General features: G+C 35.7%; 1 protein-coding gene across 1 annotated transcript in view; it reads right to left on the reverse strand.

Annotated features, from left to right (window-relative positions):
- The window catches only part of LOC136034984 (protein strawberry notch-like), a 91,748-nt gene that overhangs the window by 62,524 nt on the left and 4,744 nt on the right, over positions 1-24,480 (reverse strand). The window contains exons 2-4 of the mRNA XM_065716553.1: positions 5,943-6,024; positions 2,039-2,116; positions 1,030-1,143 (exon numbers count right to left, since the gene is read on the reverse strand). Of these exons, the coding sequence (XP_065572625.1) occupies positions 1,030-1,143; positions 2,039-2,116; positions 5,943-6,024 (274 nt within the window). The remainder of the gene's footprint in view (positions 1-1,029; positions 1,144-2,038; positions 2,117-5,942; positions 6,025-24,480) is intronic.

Genomic DNA, 24,480 nt, shown 5'->3' on the forward strand with positions numbered 1-24,480 from the left:
TTTCCGTTGTAATAGGGGCCCATCGTCCCCTTAGCATTCACGTTAAATGCGTAGTCCACGTATATTGTTTCAAATGAGAGGATACTAGAGTTTGAACCCCCTTCTTCACACTGATCCGAAGAAGACGCACACAGGGTCAAAGTTTTTGACCCGGTGTGGGGCTAAAATTTTTTATTTCCAGCACAAAAAAGCATAAATCGGTATTTTCCAGGGGCGTGATCTCTTTTGTCACTTAAAAAGAACACTAGAACAGATCACCCCTGAGAAAAAAAAAGGTAAACGCACAAATTTCTCATAAAAGAAAGCAAAATTCAGTGTTATTGCACATAGGAGCTTGAAAACTGGGCAATAGGGTTTCTGGGTATGCTGAATATGATGCTAAGATTTTTTAAGGGATGTTTCACTTCTTTTCATAAATTCCTCAAATTTTTAGCTTGCTTCGAATCCGCAGTTTCAAAATATGAGTTTTAAATTGGTAGCTTTTTATGGATAGTTCTAGATTAGTAAATTCTATATGTTTGAAGTCGCCATAAAAACTAGATTTCTTTAATAAATTTGTTCTTACAAAAATTTGGTCTTTTAGAGTTTCGGTTACTACTGACACAAGTTATTCTTTACTTGCAGGTCGATGGCACAAACTGTATGATTACAGACAAACAGTACTGATAACAGTTTGAATGTTTTTCGATAAATTTTATTTAATGAAGTGTTTGATAGTGTTTTAAATTCAGACTAATTAACATATTCCAGGTAAATGCTCTTAGTACAATAAGTTCATGGCTCTTTCATTGCATCAAGTTCTATTTCATTTCTTTACAGTCGACTTTATTAGTAAAATGCATACATTTGTTAAGAATGATAAATATTTACAGCGTTTTTAACTTGTGAAAAAATTTTTATACTGGAATATATATATATATATATATTCCATATATAATATATATATATAATTCCTGTGAGATCTCTATTTGAAGATTTTAGCAAACTTTAGAGTCTTACGTAAGACTTTGGGTGTCTAAAATAACTTACACTGAGAAAGCAGGTTTGTTCCTTTTAAGCCACTAGTTTGATCAACAGGGACAATAATCGGCTTTCCAATGCCAGATGGCATGGGACGAGTTGGAGCCTTTGTGACAACAGAATCTGCAAAGAAAATTGAGAATATACTAACTTTCGTGTCTCTACCTAGGGGAAGAGAATGAGTCCTCAATTTTTAATGAAGCATCCAAGAACACACTATTCTTAAGTAATATTTTGCAAAAAAAAAAAAACAACAATAAAATGCACGACAATCCAGTTTTTAGAGTCTAGCAAAGCATTTCAGCGGTAAAAATTAGCAAGATGGATCTTAAGGCCGTAATTTATTTTTTGGGGGAGGGGGTCTTCCAAGCAATATCAAGGGATTAATGCCCTTCTTTTCTACGCCCCATTCTGGTATAATTTTGAGAAAAAAGATTGACTGTTTGAACATCGCGTATTAGGTTCTAAAAAGCATTTCAAAGGTAAAAATTTAAACGAAGTCCATTTTTTTAAGAGAGTGAGGGTCATTTAAGTTACTATCGAGGAAATACCCTCCCCTCTGTTTGCTCCTATGTTCACTAAGAATAATTTTAAACAAACACGATCTACAATTCAATCATAACTAGAATCAATAGTACTGGATCATATATGAGAAGAATGGTATATATTTACTAAGACGATTCGTACGTCTCTAAGTTCATTGCTCTAGCTTACTAGAAGACTAATTTAAATGGAAAAATTAACCATAAGGTGAACTAGAACATTCTTTAGAATAGACAGTAAAATAGAGAGAGAGGGGGGTTGGGCCCAATATGCTATAAACTTACAATACACACCCACTGAATAATGGACAGGGAGAAGAGATAGGGAGATAGGGAGAGATATAAGAAGTGAGAGAGGGAGAAAGGGAGTATGGAGAAAAAGAGGGAGAAAGAGCAAAAAAAGAGAAATAAAGAGAAAGATGAAGAGAGAGAGAGAGAGAGAAAGGAGGGACGGGAGAGAGATTGAAAGAGCGTACCTGATACGCAAGCCACTTTCCTTTCTGTTCCGATGCTCTGTGTCAGACTGGCTAATGCATCTAGGGTGAGGCCACCACCTATGAGAAAAGAACATGCTTAAAACCGCAAAGTCTGCATACAATTTACCTTAGTTTAAAAACAGAACTACTTAACTAGACCTACAATAAGGCAGAAGGGAATATCACAAATTCTGAAACCCTTAGAGACGAAACACAGCTCATATGTCAGCTTAAATAATAAACAAACAAAATACAGCAAACAAAATGTAAAATAAATAGGCTCAATTTAAAATAAGTTAAAAAATCAAAGCAAAAATTGAAACGACACGCACTAGAAAAAAGAAGAAAAGGGACTGTTAAAACCGAAAATCAAAGCAGCAAAGGGCTAACTGCTCACTTTTGTGAACAATTCCAGCAATTCTTTTTTTTAAAGAGTGTTACTTGACGTCTTTTAAAGAGCGTATGTGACAATTTCCAGGGAACGCTGCCTCACGAACCTATGGTGTTGGATAACCCCGGGTTTTCACAAGTTAGTAAGATCCGAAATAAACCTCGGTTGGTAGGTACAGAAAGAGGCGAAGTTGGCGAGTACTTTGATGTAAAAAAAAATCAATTTCTTAGACCACACTGGCTAATCATGATAAAACATAAAATCACGAAGAAAGGAAGAAAACGAGGACAATAGTTACACTTTCACTGTTACTTAGAAAGGGTCATTCTATTTTAGGTTTGTGTTTTGTTTTAAGATTCGGTTTTTTATATTTTTAGCAGTTATATTCTGCACTGAGGACGGTCTTGACCGAAACCTCGTCTCCTTCCTTTCTTCGTGATTTTACGTTTTATTTCGATGGAGGGTTTTTGGTCAAAATCGCAGGATAGGTCGATATGGCGAGTTATTGTGGCTGCCATGTGTGCTCTTAAGCATGGAAAGAACTAGGCTAAGTAAGTGAGTAAGAATTTTACAGTTACCAGTGGCACTGACATGGTTTTCATTGGCCCTTTTTGGAAATGCACGCAAAATGTAGATTTTTTTTCTTTTTTTTGTTAGACATAAATATGTATATGATGAGGATGTCATAATGACATTATATTTGTTGATTTTACATGAAACAGAAATACTCCATCAATTAACTCAATGTAGCCTTAGAAGAAAGGTCCCAAGTTTCACAAATGGTCTATTGTTCCGAAAGTATTCTAGAAAAGGTGGATACGTTCAAAAACATTGAAATCAGTCATGTAAGTAGCATTATCAATTCGAATGAATGGAGGAAAAAACTGGATGTGTATGCTACCATTTTTTAACCATTCATGTTCCAGGGAAGGCAAGAACTCCAGACGAGTGTTACAAGGAGGTAAAATCACCAAATTTTTTTATATCAAAACTAAAAAGCTAAGGAGAGGATTTGAGTTTCTTTATTATCATTTTATTTGGTATTTTGTTCATGCTTATATATTTCCTCTTTTTTACTTTTGACTGCAAAATAACAGCACTTAGCACTCGAAGATCTGGCGTCTCAACCAAGAACAAGAGAGGAGAATTCAGTCCTTTGAGAACGCTTGTCTCTGGAGGCTGCTTGATATTCACTGGACCCAGGAATTCACAAACGCACATATAAGAAACATCACGGGCCAGCCATCCCTCACCGAAACCATACAAAGACGCAGATGGAGCCACCTATGTCACGTACTCTGCATGGACGACACCAGAATCCCCAAGCAGGCATTCTTTTGGCTACACGAAGGCACCCGCCGCAGAGGACAACCCAAAAACACACTCCGTCGTACCTTCAACAGCGACCTGCGCCAGCTTCATGCCTCCCTACAACCAGAGTGGGAAGATATTGTTGCTGCAGCCAGTTACAAAGACGATTGGAGACTCTTTTTAGACGCCTTGGGTGTCCCCAGAGGCACAAGTAGATCTAAGGTCTAAGGTCTAAGGTAAGGCAAAATAACAGCAGTTTTTTTGGACATGAGTAGTCACACATCAGTTAAGGACCAGCATGGAGCTGGCATTGTATCAGGATCATCAAGATTACATTCTTCACTAGAAGATTCACTTTCTTTATATTTACAGAAAATTGGTGTCGTAAGGTCCACAATCAATAAACGTTTTGTGAGGGATCAGGTTTGACTGACTTTGGGTCTTCTTCCGATTGATGACTTATTCTTGAAAAGTTGATGTAAGCAATTGAGGGATGCGCAATTGAGCCTCATTACCTAAACTGTCGGAATTTGTATTAAGGCCCTGCATCTGATAGCAGGTTTTAAACGAGGTGGCACTATAGAGGTCACTTTTGTTCATTCTTTTTTTCACTTCCAGTGTTTCCTACCAAACACCCTTCAAAACAAGGAAAGGTGCTAATTGCTGGGGTCAAAGTCCAGGCCATAAGCTGAATATTGCAAAACTTCCCACTTGAATTGGTACAGAAAGCTCTTGTCTGCAAGAATAACAAGGATCAGCATAAGATTTTTATTGTATCAGGATCATCAAAATCAGAATCTTCCACAGGTGATTTACTTTCTTTATATTTACAGAATATTCGCAATGGTAAGGTACACGATAATTAAATATTTTGGGGGGACCTGAACTTGATTGAATCCTAAGTAGTGTATTTATCTTGGTTGTTTGGGATTCAACCAATATCTTCACATTACCATAGTACATGGATCACAATACTGACCAAACCATGTGAATATATGCATTCAGAAATAGATGTAGTCTAGGAATCAATATTTCTAAGTGTGTGTCCAGGGAAAGGCTTTCTTTCAGGAGCAAATCCTGGCACCTAAAATTCGACCAGAGACAAAAGAAAACAAGAGCTAAAAGCTCATATGGCACTTATGACGAGGCAAGAAGAGCTAAGAGCCAAGAGCTCATATGGTATGAGCTCTAACAAAATTATAAGAATCAATAGATTGATTTAAAAGGAAAATCAGAGGCTTAATGCCGGTCAGGATTTAAAATAAGAGCTCTGGGTCACGATATCCTTCTAAATATCAAAATTCATTAAGATCCGATCGCCCACTTTTAAGTTATATATACCTGCTTTTTTCTAATTTTTCCTCTCCCTTTAGCCCCCCAGATGGTCGAATCTGGGAAAACGACTTTATCAAGTCAATTTGTGCAGCTCCCTGACACGCCTACCAATTTTCATCGTCTTAGCACGTCCAGAAGCACCAAAATCGCCAAATCACTGAACCCCTCCCCCAACTCCCCCAAAGGAAGCAAATCCAGTGCGGTTACGTCAATCACGTATCAATGACATTTGCTTATTCTATCCACCAAGCTTCATCCCGATTCCTCCACTCCAAGCGTTTTCCAAGACTTCCCCCTCCAACTCCCCCCAATGTCAACAGATCTGGTCGGGATTTGAAATAAGAGCTCTGAGACATGAATTCCTACTAAATAAAAAATTTCATTAAGATCCGGTCACCCGTTCTTAAGTTAAAAATACCTCAGTTTTTCTAATTTTTCCAAATCAACACCCCCTAGCTCCTCCAAAGAGAACGGATCCGTTCCAATTATGTCAATCACGTATCTAGAACTTGTGCTTATTCTTCCATTGTGCTAAGTGTTTTCCAAGATTTTAGGTTTCCCCCCCCCCGCCAATGTCACCAGATCCGGTCGGGATTTAAAATAACAGCTCTAAGACACGATATCCTTCCAAACATCAAATTTCATTAAGATCTGATTCAATTTCATTAAGATCATAAATGATTCAGTTCACTTAAGACGAAATTCATGTGCAGGTGTTCAGACAAAACTTTTAAAGTTTTATACAAAATAGATTCCATGTCATTTAGGTATTGTATTTGTATTATATACATTTTTCTTTACCCTAGTCTGCAAAAACAATAGCAGTCTTTTCAGAAAAGAGTAGATAAAAAGGACTTAAAGACGAACCTGGAACTTCCATTTTATCAGGATCATCAAAATCGGATTCCTCTCCAGATGATTCACTTTCTTCATACTTGCTTTTTCGTCCCTACAAAAACAATAATTCGCATCATCTGCTTAATAAATAGATAAATAACCAATAAAAAATATGAAAATTAAGGAATGGATTCTAATGGTATATTTCACAACTTTTCCCTAAAATTTGCAACAGTTCTGAGACGTCTCTTCATGCCCGCAAACGTTTCTTAAGTCACAAGACCTTCATAAAAACTCTCCTGGGCCTTATCTTTAAATGTTAATCTATGTATAGGCCTACCTTAGTTTTTCCTAATGACACTTATAATAATAGAAAAAGTGGTGCGTGTTTCTTTATTATTATCAACTAAAAAAAAAGTCCGAAAATTGTGCTTCTAAGAAAAGTTAAAAAGTAATTTTAAAATCTAAAACACACCAATAGTCATATGATAGTTCGAACTATGAATAGAAATTACAATGAATGGAAAAATAAAACCTTATATCTACAAAAAATAGGTTTAGAGGAGAGGATTCGCTAAACCTGAGAATCTGCAAATGCTGAGAAAATTTTCTCAGCATCTTTTGGATTAACTAAGAAAGTTATTCCCAAGGTTTAAAACTGGGAGCTCATTCAGTTTTCAAGGGAAGGCATTAATTTCACAACCCCCCTGTTTTGTCCCAAGCATGGAATGGGGCTCAATAGATGGGACAAGTGGTAACCATGCTTGGGACAGACCCTAATATGTCTTCTTGATACAAAACTCAGCTATTTAATAGAGAAAATGAAGTAATACTATCAAAATAGAAATAAAAAAGTACAACTGTGTAAAATAAGGATTAAGGAAAGCATTGTTCATGTGTTTACAGCATATCGAATTCCAATAGATCAAGAGGAATCGCAAAATGTCCTGATTGTCTTGTCGAAAGTAAAACAGTTCAAAATAGGGATGATACCTTTTTATTGACAGTGAAATATAAAATTATTTAACTGGATATTTCGAACACATATACAGTGTTCATCATCAGCAGTAAAACCATCATCATCATCAGAGTTTTACTGCTGATGATGAACACTGTATATGTGTTCGAAATATCCAGTTAAATAATTTTATATTTCACTGTCAATAAAAAGGTATCATCCCTATTTTGAACTGTTTTACTTTCGTCATGGAAAGGCAGTGTGGTCTTCGAAGTTATCTAGATTGTCTTGTAGTCTGTACTGAAGGCTCAGGATTCGGCGAGGAAGTGGTGATATCAGTGAAACCATACTAGAAGGAAGCATCAGTAGGGAGAAACTTCAAGAATGTAACAATTCTTTTGAAATATGAAACTTCTACTTCTTGCTACTGTTGTACACCAACACTGAGGCATTTTCTTTTTTTTCAAGAACCAAAACGAAATCATCAACATTTAAAGCAGAAAATGGATGGCTCCTCTAATCTGTAGGTCCTTCCTTTGGATCTTCATTGGGTCCTAAAACATCTTCCAAGATTTTAACCTTTTCTGGACTGCTGTTGCTTTCAATAAATAGAGATTTCTTCCAATTTCTGGATTATAAACAAAAGTTTTTTCAAGAGCTTCTTTCACTTTATTAGCTCTTCGAAGCGTAGCCTACTCCTCTATCTTTTTCTTCTCTGGAGTTTCCATCAATATTCTGCAGACTCCTTTTGGTTGACTTCTTTATGTGGCCTTTTGTGGACTAGCTTTTGGACATGGCCTTATAATGATAGATGAAACTATCTGGATTGAGGTGCAGGTGACTTGTGTGTATTGAGAGGCTACACCTCCCTCTTTTTCTGGATTTGAGGAAGTCGTGTCTTCATCTCTTGACTCAGATGCAGGCTCACCTATTGGTTGGTTAGTAACACCTGATGACAAAAAGTTGTCATTCACAAGAATGTCATCATTAAATGGGCAGTTACCAGTTGTTTGAAAATTTGCAGTAATATTTGATGGGGTGAATGAACAGGGGATAAGCAATGCCAAGAAACTAAAGAATTTCATACAGAGAAACTGGAAATAGCTTTGTTATAATGGAATTTCAGACAGTAAAAGACCTCAAGATCAAGTGGTTGCAGTTAGTGTGACATACGTGGAGAGTACGTTAAAATGGCCACATGGTTATCCTTTGCTACCTGGATGGGTTTGACCGATTGTCCACAAGAAGTAGCTGGGGCTTTTCCTATCTTGGCAGTGCAGTAGAGACAAAGTGATGAAGAAACTCAATGATCGCCGAACCTATAGTTCAACCATTGTTACTAATGCAAGCAACAGTACCAGCCGGAGCCTTTAAAGTTATCCTTACTTTTGTTTTTTCCTTGGGAAGACCAGCATTGTTGGAATTGATTTTCCAGATGCTGAAACAAATGCAAGAATTGTCACAATCTATCCACAATCTGCAGAAGTTGCTCTTCCAATTCAGCGTACTCCTATCTCAGCAACAATCTTGCATGGCCTTTGTAGATTAGTCAAGGTAGTGTCATTCATATTCCATATACTCTGGGAAGAGAAAGCAGACCTAGTCATAACACCACTTAGCTTGGGCAATAAGATGCTAACATTGTAGTGGTTAAAGCTGGTTCCCCTAGAAAAGGCTAATTGATTCAGGTTTTCTGAGTGAAAGGCCTTGATTTTGTTACATAATACAGAATACTATTTCTCTTGTCATCCAAACTTGAAGGATACAACAATCCATTTTTGCACATTCATTGGCTAACTCATGGACTTCTAAGATTTCAAGATATCGAAATATTATCAAACCAAAATAACCCTGGCTATTTCATTTCTGTTTATAGTTGCCACACATAGGACATCTATTTCACAAGTAACTAATGAATAAGGAAGTAAAAGTAAATGGCATCTTCAAATCCTACATCTCCCTAAACAGTTCACGGAACTTCACAAGTATTTAGAGAGTGGATCTGAAATTTAGGACTCATCCATTTTAAGCACAAAATGGTGACTTTGGATTTTAAACTTCTGCTGATGTCACCTTTTACAAAGATGCCATTATGCAACTTTTTGTTGTTGTTTTTTTTTGCAATATGGCATGGGTGTCTTTTTAGGCCTGTCCCAGGGATGGATACTCTTTCCTACATTGCGAGGGCAACATAGTATGTTGCAGCAGCCTTTCGCTGGCTTTGCTGGTAAGTTTGCAGGAGCAACCCTTTGATTTCATTTTTTGCTCTCCTCAAAAATAAAAATAGTGTGTCTCAAGCAAATTTTTTTTCATGATAGAAATAAGTATCAAGCTTCCCCATGCTCTTTTTTCCTTTTTTTTGATAGAAAATGCTATTTAATAGTTTCTGAACTTATTTATTAAAAATCTGAGACTAATTGCAAAACACAGACACCCCAAGTCAGAACAAATTAAGCAAATACTTCACTAATGGTGAACCTATATTTAAAGACAGAGTCATAAAATGGTATTCAATTGGAAGGTCCTATCTAGGATCATTGGGCATATATCCCATCTAAGACACCTGCCACACGTTGCACAAAGACATGCTATATCTCACTTAATTGTATGATTAGGCAACTGAACTTGCTGACAACATACATATGAGACTGATATGTCACAAAAAGAAAAAGATGGTAGCATTGCAGTTAAAAACTCTTACACATGCAAGCCAATGGTCTGCATAGTACAGGCACCAGCCTCCTGATTCCTTGCCTTCAGCCAACAGTGCTATGCATGGTTAGGGGCAAATCATATGACAAAGATTGCAGTTTGACTGTTGTAGACCCAAACATACTAAGTATATATTTTAAACTGGCCTTTGTGTTCAACCAGAATTGCTCTATTTCTGAGCTTGCTAATTACAAATCTTAGGATAGTGCTGCAATAGATTTTAGCAAAATTGGTATATACTTAAAGCTCTACATGTATTTTTAAAAACTCCAATATATAGCCTAGACAAGTGGCATGCACGGGCAGACCCAGTAATAGCAAGGGAGGCAGCAGGGGTCTTAGAGCATGATGTAAAATTTTGCACATAAATAGCCAATAACTACTGAATTTAAGTGCTAAATATTGATTAAGGATTTAGCAAACCAGATCTTGGTTATATATCAGCAGCATGCCAAAATCAATTGGCACAATCAATATTGTGGCTATTGAAGAAAAATAAATAAATAAATAAGCATGCATCTGTGATCTTTTTTCTGGCAAAAAATGCAGAAATCCGCATTTTGTATATGGAAGCTTGAAACTTCTACAGTAGGGTTTTATGATATACTCAATCTGACAATGTGATATTTTTTTTAAGATTCCTTGACTTATAGGGGTGGTTCTTCCTTTTTTCAAAAACCAGGCAACTTTTCTCAGGCTTGCAGCTTTTGATGGGTAACACTAAACCTGATGACTCTTATATATTTGCAATCAGCAAAATAAGCCAATCCTTTTGATGAATAAATAAAAAATAAATAAAAAAAATCAAGTTTGTGAATTAAAATGAAAGTGAGGAGCGACATTAAAACTTAAAACGAACAGAAGTTACTCCGTATATGAAAGGGGTTTTTCCTCTTCAACGCCTCACTCTTTACGCTAAAGTTTGACTCTTTCTCTTAACTCGACTTCTTAAAAAATTAAAAAGCTTTAGCGTAAAGAGCTGGGCGTTGAAAAGGAAAAGCCCCTTTCATATACGGAGTAATTTCTGTTCGTTTTAAGTTTTAATGTCGCTCCTTACTTTCATTTAAAAAAACTTATTTTTTTTTATTTAATTTCTGGACGTTTTTAAATTAATGCATGTTTTGATCTTGGCTCTCCACACATATAAATAATTCAAACGAAATTCACATATTTTTTTTTCTTTTTTTGGCTAAATGGCTTTCTCATAGTTTTAATCGGAAGATTTTGAGAAAAAAGGAGCGAGGGAGGAAGCCTAGTTGCCCTCCAATTTTTTGATTACTTAAAAAGGCAACTAGAACTTTTAATTTTTACGAACATTTTCATTAGTAAAAAATATACGTAATTTACGAATTAACTTACGTAACGAACTTCTATATTCGTATAGATTGTTTTGTTGTATTATACAGCATATAATCCAGACAATTGCTTGATTTGATGCTGTTCGTCATTAGTTAGTGAAGTATATATCTTGTATATTTATTAATTTAAAAAACTTTTTCACAAAACAAGTTTTAGAAGAAAAGTAGAGAGCTCCATTAAGCCAAAAATGAGCGGAAATAAAGTCAAGTAACCTTCCAAGAATAGAACTATCACAAATCACTATCAATAAATAGATGAAACTCAAGACAAACAGAAATTACAATAAATAGCCGACTCAAATTCAAAACAAGCAAAAATCAACATTGGTACAGCTGATAACCCCCATGCCTTCTCAAGACCAGAACATTGGCCCTTTACTGAAAGACAAAAAAAAAAAAAAACGAATGACCATGGATTGTCAGTTTAATTGACATATACTTATATTTATTCCTTAAAGTTTTGATAATTTCTTATTTATGAAAGTAAAAAACTTAAAACATTTAAATTGTGTTTTGTTTTCAGCAAAGTTTTGTTTTACTTTTCTTTGAAAAACTTGTTTTTTTTTGGAAAGTTTTTAAATTAATCTTTGTTTGCTTTTTATTGGGTCTTTTTCACAAAATATAATTATGTTTCATATTTTTTCAGTTTTTTTTTTTATCTATAAGAATCAATAGTTGGTGTTGCTATTTGTATGTTGAAGGAACTTACCCAACAATTTTTAATTCCAATGCAAACAGTATTTTTTAATTTTATTTTATAACTCCTGAAGTTGACCTTGGAAATATCTATGCTCTTTGACAACCTGGATACACTTACACTCTTGTTATGTATATAAAATTGTAAGAGCAGAAGTAGTAATAGTATTAGCCACAAAAGTTTTAACTTAATTACTCCCAGTCGTTCTCAAAATATTGCTGAGGTGTCTTCTTGGCAACCATAAGCACAATGCCTTTTAATTTAGTTTAAAGCAACATTTAGTTTTAAAGCATAATGGGTCAATTGCAAGATTGTGGTCATACACGATATCCCTAAAGACATATTTGCTGGACCATTCTACTATGCTGAACAAAATGGCTCTCTCAAAATTTTGACTGGATGCGCGTTTGGAAACTGACTGGGCTTGAGAGAAGGGGTGCTTGCCATTCAATCTCTTTTTACTCTTAAAAAAAGCACCAGAACTTTTAATTTTGAATTGAATTGAACCTTAAAATCTTTCAATGATATTTCTAGCTATTATAGAGTGGTGCTGCCTATGATATTGCTTATATGCCCTTTATAAGACCTGCATGCATACAGTTTTTTTGTCTAGTTGAAACTCCTCCTAAGCTTTCCCTAAAAGTTGTAAAACTTAAAAAAAAACTAAAACTTAATACCCTTAGCATCATTAGTTACAATAGCCTAACTGCAATGGCAGTATTAAAAGTATACACATAGTACCTTCTGGCTAGTTCAAAATCCACCACAATTTACCCGTAAAGTTCTAACTTAATAATACAATTTATTCTTCTGATATTGCTTTGTCACCTTTTTGAAAGTCCATATGCTCACAGTTTGTTTTGATTTAGTTCAACATCCACCTGAATATTCCTTAAAATCAAATGAGCCCCATCTGATAAAAAGCTTATACAACTACCGTTCCATAAAAACCTTATATGCTAAAGGGTAAAGCTTACAATCCTTACCCATTTGCTCTGGGGGATTGTGTCCACCCTAAAGATATTGTTACATAATTTTTGGACTATTAGTAATAAAACGGCTATCTCACAATTTCAATTGAATGTGCTTTAGGAAAAGAGGATGTCAAGGAGGGGAGTTAGTTGCTCCCTGCCATGTTTGAATCTTAAAAAGGAATTAGAAATATGCATTTAAAATTAAATGAACCTCTTCTTAAAATCACACGACTACCCCTTCCATAAAAACATTATATGTCCCTGAGGGATAACTTAAAACTCTTATCCTAGACTTTTGGGGATTCCATCCACCTTAAAGACCTTATTATGTGATCTTTGGATGATTTTTTAGCAAATGGCTATCTCGTATGCATTCGTGGAAAATACAACATATAAAGGGGAGGGGTTATCTGCCTCCAATCACTTTGAATCTTAAAAAGGGTATTGGAAAATCTAACTGCCAATCCAAAGAGCCCCCTCCGAAGTTTATACCACCACCCTTTCTATAAAAACCTTACATGCCCCCCTAGGGCATAACTTACAATCCTTGCCCTGAGAGCTGTGGGGGGTTGTCATCCTCAAAGACATAATTTCACATATAAATCACTGAACAATATGGCTATCTGAAAATTTTTGATTGGATGTGTTTGGGGAAATGGTGGTCATGGAAGGAGGGCTAGTTACCCTTCAATCACTTCATGGAAGGGAGGCTAGTTGCCCTTCAATCATTTTTAACTATTAAAAGGGGCAGTAGCCCCTTCAATTTCCAATCGAATGAACCTTTTTAAAAGTTTCTACAATCACAAATAACCACTTCAAAACTTCTATCAAATTCATTTCGAGAAAATATGAATTTTGGAGGGCTGTATCCACCCTCAGACCACTGGACCTTAAAGAAGGAACTAGAACTTCTGATTACCAATGCAATGAGCCCCTTCCAAAATTTATACGACCATCCTTTCTAGATAAAGCTTTCATGCCCCTAGGGCATAGCTTACAGCCCTTGCACTGAGGGTAGTGGGGGTTTGTCATCCTCAAATACATAATTTCCAGACCTTTCAACTAAGTTGAAAAAATGACTTTCTCAAAATTTTGATTGGATGTGTTTGGGAGAATCGTGGGCGTGAGAGGGGGTTTAGTTACCCTCCAATCGCTTTCAACTATTAAAAAGGGCACTAGCCATTTCAATTTCCAATTGAATGAGCCCTTATCGAAGTTTCTATGACAAGTCCTTTGATACAAAGTGCCATGGTCTAAGACAAAAAAAAAAAAAAATATATTGTGCCCAAATTGCTCTTTACTTAGGCAGCGCTATTGTGCTGGCTATGAAAGCTTATAACCAGGGCATAACTCACGACCCTTGCCCTGAGGGCTGTAGTGGGAAAGGAGGTGGGTTAATTTTTGGACCTTTCAATTACATTGAACAAAATGGCTATCTTAAAATTTTGATTTGATGTGTTTAGGGAAATGGCGGACGCGAGAGGAGGGTTAGTTGCCCTCCAAATACTTCCAACTATTAAAAAGGACACTACCTCTTTCAACTTCCGATCAAATGAGCTCTTTTCAAAGTTTCTACGACAACAAATGACCACCTCATGCAAATAGCATGCTAAAATTCTTAAAGAAAAACAAGAAAGAATCAAATTATTAATTTTATTTTCAATGAGTTTGTGGTAACGAACAGTAAGGAGCGACCCAGCTCAATAGTAAACGAAACTCTAAAAAACGGAACTTCGATGCTAAAAGATATATCAAAAGAATCGGATTTTTATGCTGATTTTAAATATATAAGTTTCATCAAATTTAGTCTTTGTAATCAAAAGTAACGAGGCTGAGAAAATTTGCCTTATTTTGGAAAATAGGGGGGAAACACCCCCTAAAAGTCACTAGGATCTTAACGAAAATCACACCATCACATTCAACGTATCAGAGAACCCTATAGAAAAAATTTCAAGGTTCAATCTACGAAAATGTGGAATTTCGTATTTTTTGCCAGAAGACAGATCACGGGTGCGTGTTTATTTGTTTGTTTTTCCCAGGGGTCATCGCATCGACCAAGTGGTCCTAGAGGTCCTAGAGTGTTGCCAGAGGGCTCATTCTAACGGAAATGAAAAGTTCTAGTGTCCTTTTTAAGTGACCAAAAAATTGAAGGGCACCTAGGCCCCCTCCCACGCTCATTTTTTCCCAATGTCAACGGATCAAAATTTTGAGATGGCCATTTTGTTCCGCATAGTCGAAAACCATAATAACTATGTCTTTAGGGATGACTTACTCCCCCACAGTCCCTGGGGGAGGGGTTGCAAGTTACAAACTTTGACCAATGTTTACATACAGTAATGGTTTTTGGGAAATGTACTGACGTTTTCAGGGGGATTTTTTTGGTTTGGGTGTGGGGTTGAGGGGAGGGGGCTATGTGGGAGGATCTTTCCTTGGAGGAATATTTCATGGGGGAAGAGAAATTCAATGATAAGGACACAGAATTTTCTAGCATTACTATTAAAAAAAAACAATGAAAATATAAACATGAAAAGTTTTTTTCAGTTGAAAGTAAGGAGTAGCATTAAAACTTAAAACGAACAGAGATTATTACGCATATGTGGGGTTCTAGAAATACTTTAGCATAAAGAGCGAGGTAAAAGAAGAGAGGTTAGAAGAGATAAATACTTCGCTCTTTATGCTAAAGTACTTTTAGTAATTTCAACCATTTATTTTACGGCGTTTCTGATCCAGGGGTCATTCTTAAAAAAATGGGACAAAACTTAAGATTTAGTGTGAAGAGCGAGGTATTAACGAGGGGACAAACCCCCTCATATATATAATCAAAAATATAAGAATATAAAAGTTTGTTACGTAAGTTAATTCTTAAGTTACGTATATTTTTACTAATAAAAACGTTCATTAAAAATTAAAAGTTCTAGTTGCCTTTTTAAGTAACCGAAAAATTGGAGGGCAACTAGACCTCCTTCCCCACCCTTTATTTCTCAAAATCGTCTGATCGAAATTAAGAGAAAGCCGTTTAGCTAAAAAAAAGAATTAATACGCAAATTTCATTTTACTAATTTATGTACGGAGAGCCGAAATCAAATATGCATTAATTCAAAACGTTCAGAAATTAAATATAAAAAAAACTAGTTTTTTTAACTGAAAGTAAGGAGCGACATTAAAACTTAAAACGAACAGAAATTACTCCGTATACGAAACGGGTTGTCCCCTTTGCAATCCCTCACTCTTTACGCTAAAGTTTGACTCTTCGCCACAATTCTACTTTTTAAAACAATTAAAAACTTTAGCGTAAAGAGCGAGGGATTGCGGAGGGGACAACCCATTTCATATACGGAATAATTTCTGTTCGTTTTAAGTTTCAATGTTGCTCCTTACTTCCAGTTAAAAAAGCTAGTTTTTTTTACTTAATTCCCTGAAAAAGACTATGTCAATATAAAACCAACATAAATTAATTGAAAACTTTTTCCACAAAACAAGTTTTTCAAAAAAAAGTAATGAACTCATTAAACCAAAAATGAACAAAAGAAGAATCAAATAATCTACCAAGCATACAAGTACCACAAATCAGCATCAATAAATAAATGAAACCCAAAATAAACAGAAATTACAAAAAATAACCAAGTCAAACTCAAAACGTGCAGAAATTAACATGAATAGGGTTCAAAACCTCTATGCTTTCTTAAAGCCAGAATATAGTTTGCACTTTACTGAAAACAATTCTAATAAATGTATATTGTCAGTTTAATATACTTATGTTGATATTTATTCCTTAGAATATTAATTAATTTTTGATTTCTTAAAGTTATAAAAGTGAAAACATTTAAAAGAACTTTCTTTCAGTAAAGTGCAAATTATATTCTGGCTTTTAGAAAGCATAGGGGTTTTGAACCCTACTCATGTTAATTTCTGCTTGTTTCAAGTTTGACTTAATTATTTAATGTAATTTCTGTTCGTTTTTGGTTTCATTTCTTTATTGATGTTGATTTGTGGTAGTTGTAAGCTTGGTAGATTATTTTATTCTCTTTTGTTCATTTTTGGTTTAAAGGAGTTTTTTACTTTTTTTGAAAAACTTATTTTGTGGATAAGGTTTTCAATTAATTTCTGTTTGTTTTATATAGACAAAGTCTTTTTGAGGGAAAAATTAATAGTTTGAATCTTTCTGGTTTGTCTTTAAGAATTTTGGCATGCTATTTGCATGCTGAAGAAACATTTTCAACAATTTTTAACAACATAAATCCTTTTGAAAGTTATGACACAAAAAGTAGTGTTTAATTTAGTCATATACATCCTCCAGTGGACCTGATAAATAAAACTTAACACCATTCCCAAAAATGTACATCTATACTCTTTCACAGCCAGGACAAATTTACACTCTTTTGATTTAGTAAAATAATAAGAGCAGAAGTAGTAATAGAAGTAACCCCAAGAGTTTGAGCTTAATGCCCTCAGTCATTATTGGTATATTGTTGAGATGTCTTATTGGCAACCATTATACAAACAGTATGTTTTGATTTAATTTTAAAGCAACATTTAGTTTTTAAGCATAAAGGACAAATTACATAACTGTGGGGGGTAGACCAACCCAATAACCCTAAAGATATAGTTACTAGACGGTTTAGCTATGCTGAACAAAATGGCTGTCTTAAAATTTTGATTTGAAGTGTCTGGAAAATTTTGAGCAAAAGAGGAGGGCTGATTGCCCTGCGATCACTTTTTATTCTTAAGAGGGAACTAGAAGTTTTAACTTCCAGTTGAATTCGCTCCTTTAACACATCAATGATATTACTAGCTATGATAGAGCATTGTTGCTTATGTATTTATATGCCCTAATAATAGCTGCATGCATACATTTTTTTTTTGTTTAACTGAAACTCCCCCTTAACATTCCCCATAAGTTTCAACTTAATGCTATTAGGGTCCTAAGCTTCAGTAACTGTAGAACCAGCAATAAATGTATACATAGAGTGCCTTCTGACTAGTTCAAAATCTGCAACCTATGATAGTATAAAGGTGATATTTTCAGAGAATATTTATGTTTTATGAATGACGACCTACCATCAGTATGCAAGTTGTCAAAAAGGCATATCAACAATATCTTAGGAACAGTTTTGAGTGTGAAATCAAAACTTACAACACTTGTTGTGGGGGATGCTGAACTAACCAAAAGACAATATTTGTATCAGAATACTACTGCTTCTACTACCACAGCTGCTACTACTAAAGCTGAGACTACTACTAGTAACTGTACTCCTACTTCTACTACCATACTATAACTAATGGTGCTACTGCTACTACTAATAAACCTAAGGGCATTAAGGAAAAAATATTGGGTAATATTGTAGCTGTATTGATATAAATCAAAAAACACTGTGCTCATATAGGTTGTCAAGAGGCCATATCAGCAATGCTTCAGGACTGGTTGATGGTAGCCAGTTAAAAATTTTGTTGTGTGTTGAAAAGGATTTTGAAAAAAGGTGCTATTTGCATACTTCTAGTGCTACTACTGCTACTATAACTATTGCTACACATAATTACTGAACCTTTCAACAATGCTGAAAAAAATTGATGTCTCAAAACTTTGTTCCAATGTTTGTTATGGGAAATGATAGATGTGGTGGGAGGGTCTCTCAAATCACTTTGACTCTTAAAAAGGGTAGTATAATTTCCAATTTAAAATCAAAGAAGACCTATCTGAATTTAATACAACCACCCATTCCATAAAAACATTATAGGCCCCCAGAGCATAAATTCAAGCCCTTACCCCAGGGCTCTGAAGGGTTGTGCCAACCCTGGGGGCATTGTTATATGTTTTTTGGACTAAATTAAACAAAATTACCATTGCACAATTTCAATCAGATATGTTTGGTGAACAGAGGGGTAGTTGGGTAGGGGAGGGGGGTCTACTTTACCTCCATCACTACTGACTCTTAAAAGAGAACTAGAACTTCCAATAAATTGAGCCCCCTCTAAAGTTTATACAATGATCCCTTTGATAAGAACCTTAAATACCCCGGGTACATAACCTACAGCCCTTGCCCTCAGGCTCTGGTGGTTTGTATCAACCTCAAAAGCCTTTTTATATGATACATGGACTATTTTGAATAAAAGGATTGTCTCAAAATATCTACTGAATACACCTTAGGAAAAAAAAACATGTTTGTGTGTGTCTGGGGGGGGGGGGCTAGCTGTGCTGTGATCACTTTGACTCTTAAAAAAGACAATAGAACTTCTGATTATCAATCCAATGAGTCCTGTTTTAAGCATATACAACTGTCTTTTCTATAACAGCCTTATATGTCCCCAGGACATACAATCCTTTCCTTAAGAGATGTAGGGGGGGGGGGGTGTCCTCCAATCACTTTGACTATTAAAAAGGGCACTATAACTTCCAATTTCAAATCAAATAAGCCCATCTGAAGTTAATATGACCAACCATCCCATAAAAACCATATATGCCCACATGGCATAACTTAAAAGTGTATCCCCAGGGCACTGAGGAGGGGGGGGGGTTTCACCCCTAGAGACATTATTATATGACTCTTAAAAAGGACAATTGAACTTCTGATTATCAATCCAATGAGTCCTGTTTTAAGCATATACAACTGTCCTTTCTATAACAGCCTTATATGTCCCCAGGAGATAACTTACAATCCTTTCCTTAAGAGATGTAGGGGGGGGGGGGGGTTTCTAACAGATTTGCTATCTCATAATTTCAATAAGATGTGTTTGGTGAAAAGAAGGATTGTTGGAGAGGGTGGGGCTAAATGCCTTCAATCACTTTTGACACTTAAAAAGGAACTAAAATTTTCAATTTCCAACCAAATGAGCCTCTTCTAAAAGTTAAACAACCATCCTTTCCATAAAAACCTTAAATACCCTGAAGCATAACTTATAACCCTTGCCCTAGACTCTGGTGGTTTGTATCAACCTCAAAAGCCTTGTTATATGATCTTTGGACAATTCTGAATAAAGTGATTGTCTCAAAATTTCTTATTTGATACACTTTGGGAAAACACAACGTTTTGAAGGGGAGGGGGTAACTGCCAATCCCTTTGACTCTTAAAAAGGGCACTAGAAATTCAGACTACCAATCCAATGAGTCCCCTCTGAAGTATATACCACCACCCTTTCTATAAAAACCTTATATGCCCCCAGGGCATAGCATACAACCCTTGCCCTAAGAGCTGTAGGGGTGGGGTGTCTGTCTTCCTGAAAGACATAATTTCTGGATTCTTCAACAACAATGAACAAATTTCTATCTCCAAATTTTGATTGGATGTCTTTGGAGAAATGATGAGTCTGGTGTGTGTGTGGGGGGGGGGGGTTGCTGTCAAATCACTTTGACTCTTATAGTGTCACTTTGACACTATAACTTCCAATTTCAAATCAAACGAGCCCCATCTGAAGTTTATGTAACTACCTATTCCATTATGTGTATTCCATGCACTGATTCCTAAATGTGTCAGTTCAAGACAGATTGGCAACACCCGCTCGTTTCGATTGAAATTTGAAACCAAAGTTGATCTTATGAATACCATAAAAAATCCCCCAGTCATAGATTATGAGAGGATCAAAGTGGCTGAGTATCTCTCCCTCCCGGTAAGATGTTTCAAGTGTCAAGCTTACGGGCATATATCCAGTAGCTGCTAAAATGAAGCTATTTGCGCAGTCTGCAGTGACCATGGTCATTCAAGCTCCAAAACATCTCCTTGTCAAAGGCCCAAGAAGTGTGCATTGTGCAAATCACAGGATCATCCCTGTTACAGCTTCAAATGTCCAGTCGCCCAAGGACTTTTAAGTAAAGTTAAGTCAGCACAATGGCTCGAGCCTTAAGTCTCTTATCATGGAATATCAATGGCAAAGTGGTTGACAAAGGCCTAGTCCTCTCTGAACTTTTAAGTACAAATGAAATAATTTTTCTGCAAGAACATTTTTTGTCTCATGAAAGGAAAAATTTACTCAGCATTTCACAGAATTCTTATCTTTTATTTCACCCAGCGAAAATGAATAAGAGCCGTGGCCGACCTTCAGGCGGATTAGCTATTATTTCACAATTTCCCGTCAATCTCCTTGAGTCGAATGACCATTTCATTGCTGCCGAATTTTCGGACCTAATCTGTATAAACGTTTACCTGCCAACTAATTACTGCTCTTTGCAATCAGAGAATAAATTCATAAATGCTTGCAAAAAGCTAGCGAGTTTTGTGAAGGGAGTTTCAAAGCGTCCAAATGCTCGAGTTTTGATTGCAGGAGACTTTAATTGTGACTTAACAGACAGTTCATCGCCAAGAACCCAACTCCTTCTGAATTCCCTCCCCCCTTCCTACTCAGTTGCAGACAAAACAGAAACTTTCACGTTTATTGGTGTCCTGTTAGCGACTTCTAACCTTGATCATTTTATTGCATCTTTCCCCTGTGAAACTGTCAAGGTAATTTGTGATGGCTTTTATTCGGATCACCTTCCAATAAAGTTGAAAAGGGAGCATGCCCTTTTTGCTTTAATGAATGTTCTTGCTGATGCAGAAAGAAGTAGATCCAATATTATCCTTTGTGCTTTAGATGTTGCTCGTGCTTTCGACTCTTGCATTTTTTCCCAAGTTTTATTTGAAGCGTATAAAAGAGAGGTAAATTTTTGTATAGTGAAGTGCCTTCTGTATATGTACCATCACCTTAAGGCGAAGTTAAAGGGGTGATCTTCCCTTTTTGATATTTTGAAAGGAGTCCGTCAAGGTGGCCTTACCTCACCTTCTTTATTTAATAACTCTGTTTTAAATGCCCAAAATTCTGTTAATTTTAGTTGTATTCACCATGGATTTAACTTGTCTTTAATAGCTTTTGCAGATGACGTTTTGAATCTAAGCCGTACTTTTAGTGGATGTGAAAAGGCGTTTAATCAGCTTTATGAATATAAAAATATCGGGCTTTCTTTCAATGTTGATAAAACTGCTGTTGTAGCTTTCAATTTTAAAGAGACAAATGGCCCTATTTTTTTATCTTTAGCTAATGTTCATGTCCCCCTTTCTCAAAAATTAGTTTACCTTGGAATGCCTATTGGAAAAAATATGAAAGAAACTGTGAATTTATCCCTTGAACTTTTGAAGAAAAAACTGAGAATTGCTTACGCTTCAATTACATCTAATATTAAACATATTGATAAATTAAATCTTGCGAAAATTTATAATAGCCTAGTTGTACCTCATCTCCTTTCTCTTTGTCCGGTTTGGCAGTTTTTTAGTGAACCTCAGAAACTATCTGTTCGTAGAGTATATTTTCGTTATGCAAAATTCCTTCTCAGTTACCCTCCTTGAACTAGAAATAGTTACTTAGTGAACAAATTCCGCCTAGTTTCTCCTACATCTATTATTGATAAAAGGCTTCATGATTTTCGTTCTTCTATGTCGATAGTGTCTTACCCATGGTCAGCATTACTTATTTAATTGTTTGATTGTGTTGATTTGTATTTATTTGTACCTTTTTTTTTTCTCTTATTACTCCATCTTAAGGGCGTTCCGCCCTCTTTTTGTAGATGGGTTATAAATAAATTGAATTGAATTGAATTAAAACCCTGTATGCCCCAAGGGCATGACTTACAATCCTATTGCCAGGGCACTGGGAGGTTGCATCAACCCTAGAGGCATTGTTTTAGTTCTTCAGACTATTTTGAGCAAAATCACTATCTCACAATTTTAAGAGGATTCATTTGGTGAAGATGGGTTGTCAGAAGGGGGGAGGGGGCTAGCTGCTCTCCATATTTTTGACTCTTAAAAGGGAACTAGAAATTTCAATTTTTAACCAAATGACCATGCTCTAAAGTTTATACAGCCATCCCTTCCTTAAAAACCTCCAGGGCATAACTTACAAACCTTTGCCCCTTGGCTCTGGGGTTTGTTTCAACCCCTAAATCCTTGTTATATGATATTTAGACTGTTTTGAATAAAATAGCTATCAATTCTTCTGATCACCTTCAACTATTAATAAGGGAACTAGCCCTCTGAATTTACAATCAAATGAGCCCTTTTTGAAGTTTCTATGACAAAATCTTCTATAAAAAACATTATAAGCCCACAGGGCATAACTTACAACCCTTGCCCTGAGGGCTATAGGGGGTTGTCATCCTTAAAGATATAATTTCTGGATCTTTCAACTATGTTGAACAAAATGGCTATCTCAAAATTTTGATTGAGTATGTTTGGGGAAATTGTGTGCATGGGAGGGGGTTAGTTGCCCTCCAATCACTTTTGACTATTAAAAAGGGCACTAGCCCTTTCAATTTCCAATCAAATGAGCCCTTTTTGGAGTTTCTACAACAATTCCTTTGATACAAAGTGTCCGTCTAAACAAAACAGAAATAATACATTTTGCCAACATCATTCTTTACTTAAGCAGCTCTATTGTGCTGCTTTTTACCTTATCAAAGATTACAGATAGGTGGTAAATAGAAAAAAAAACTCCCTATGTCTATATTCAAAATTTGATTTTCTTGCTTCATGCCAAATTTCTAATACAACTACAAAGAATGGGCTAGGGATAAGCTCAATATCCTCAGCATTGACTGAGCTATTGAAATTCAAGATATATGTTTCCACTGCCCTAGTCCAAAGTGTCAAAAATAAAATGACTGGTAAAAATAAATGATAGCATTCTGAGACCATTGAGAAGCCCCCTTTTTTGGCTTTATGTAATTTTCAATTTATCAGAGGCAATGCTTTAGCATTGCCTATTGTAAAGAGCCATTAAACTTCCATATATTATTCTTTGTTTTTCTGAGTGCCACTTCATATACAAGGGATGGTTGTAGAAACTTTGGAGAAGTCTCATTTTATTGGAAATTGAAAGATCTAATGCAATTTTTAAAAGTCAAAAGTGATGAGAGGGTAACCAGCTCTTGTTCTGTACCCTTTTTAATACCTTCTCCCCAAAGCTATCCAACTGAAATTTGAGATAGCCATTTTGTTCAAAATCAAACAGTTCATGGTAACAAACTGTAGTAAGGAGCGACCTGGCTCAATAGTAATCAAAACTCAAAAAAATGGAATTTTGATACCAATAGCTACATCAAAAGAATTGCATTTTAATGCTGATTTTAAATATATAAGTTTCATCAAGTTTAGTCTTAACCATTAAAAGTTAAAAGCCAGAGAAAATTTGCATTATTTTAGAAAATAGGGGGAAACACCCCCTAAAAGTCATATAATCTTAACGAAAATCACACCATAAGATTCAGCGTATCAGAGAACCCTCCTGTAGAAGTTTCAAGCTCCTATCTATAAAAATGTGGAATTTTGTATTTTTTGCCAGAAGGCAGATAATGGATGCATGTTTATTTGTTTTTTTTTTTTTTTTTTTTTTTTCCAGGGGTGAATTGTATCGACCCAGTTGTCCTAGACTGTTGCGAGAGGGCTCATTCTAACGGAAATGAAAAGTTCTAGCGCCCTTTTTAAGTTATCAAAAAATTGGAGGGCACCTAGGCCCCCTCACATGCTAATTATTTTCCCAAAGTCAACAGATCAAAATTCTGAGATAGCCATTTTATTCAGCGTAGTCGAAAAATCTTATAACTGTGTCTTTGGGGACGACTTACTCCCCCACAGTCCCCATGGGAGGGGCTACAAGTTACAAACTTTGACCAGTGCTTACATATAGTAATGGTTATTGGGAAGTGTGCAGGCGTTTTCAGTAGGATTTTTTTGGTTGGGGAGAGGGGTTGAGAATAGGGGGATAGGCTGGAGGAACTTTCCATCGAGGAATTTGTCATGGTGGAAGAAAATTTCCATGAAGGGAGCACAGGATTTACTAGCATTACTTAAAAAAAAAACAATGAAAAAAGAAATATGAAAAAGTTTTTTTCAGCTGGAAGTAAAGAGCA

The sequence above is a fragment of the Artemia franciscana genome, chromosome 13 (assembly GCF_032884065.1).
Source record: "Artemia franciscana chromosome 13, ASM3288406v1, whole genome shotgun sequence".
Taxonomy (NCBI): domain Eukaryota; kingdom Metazoa; phylum Arthropoda; class Branchiopoda; order Anostraca; family Artemiidae; genus Artemia; species Artemia franciscana.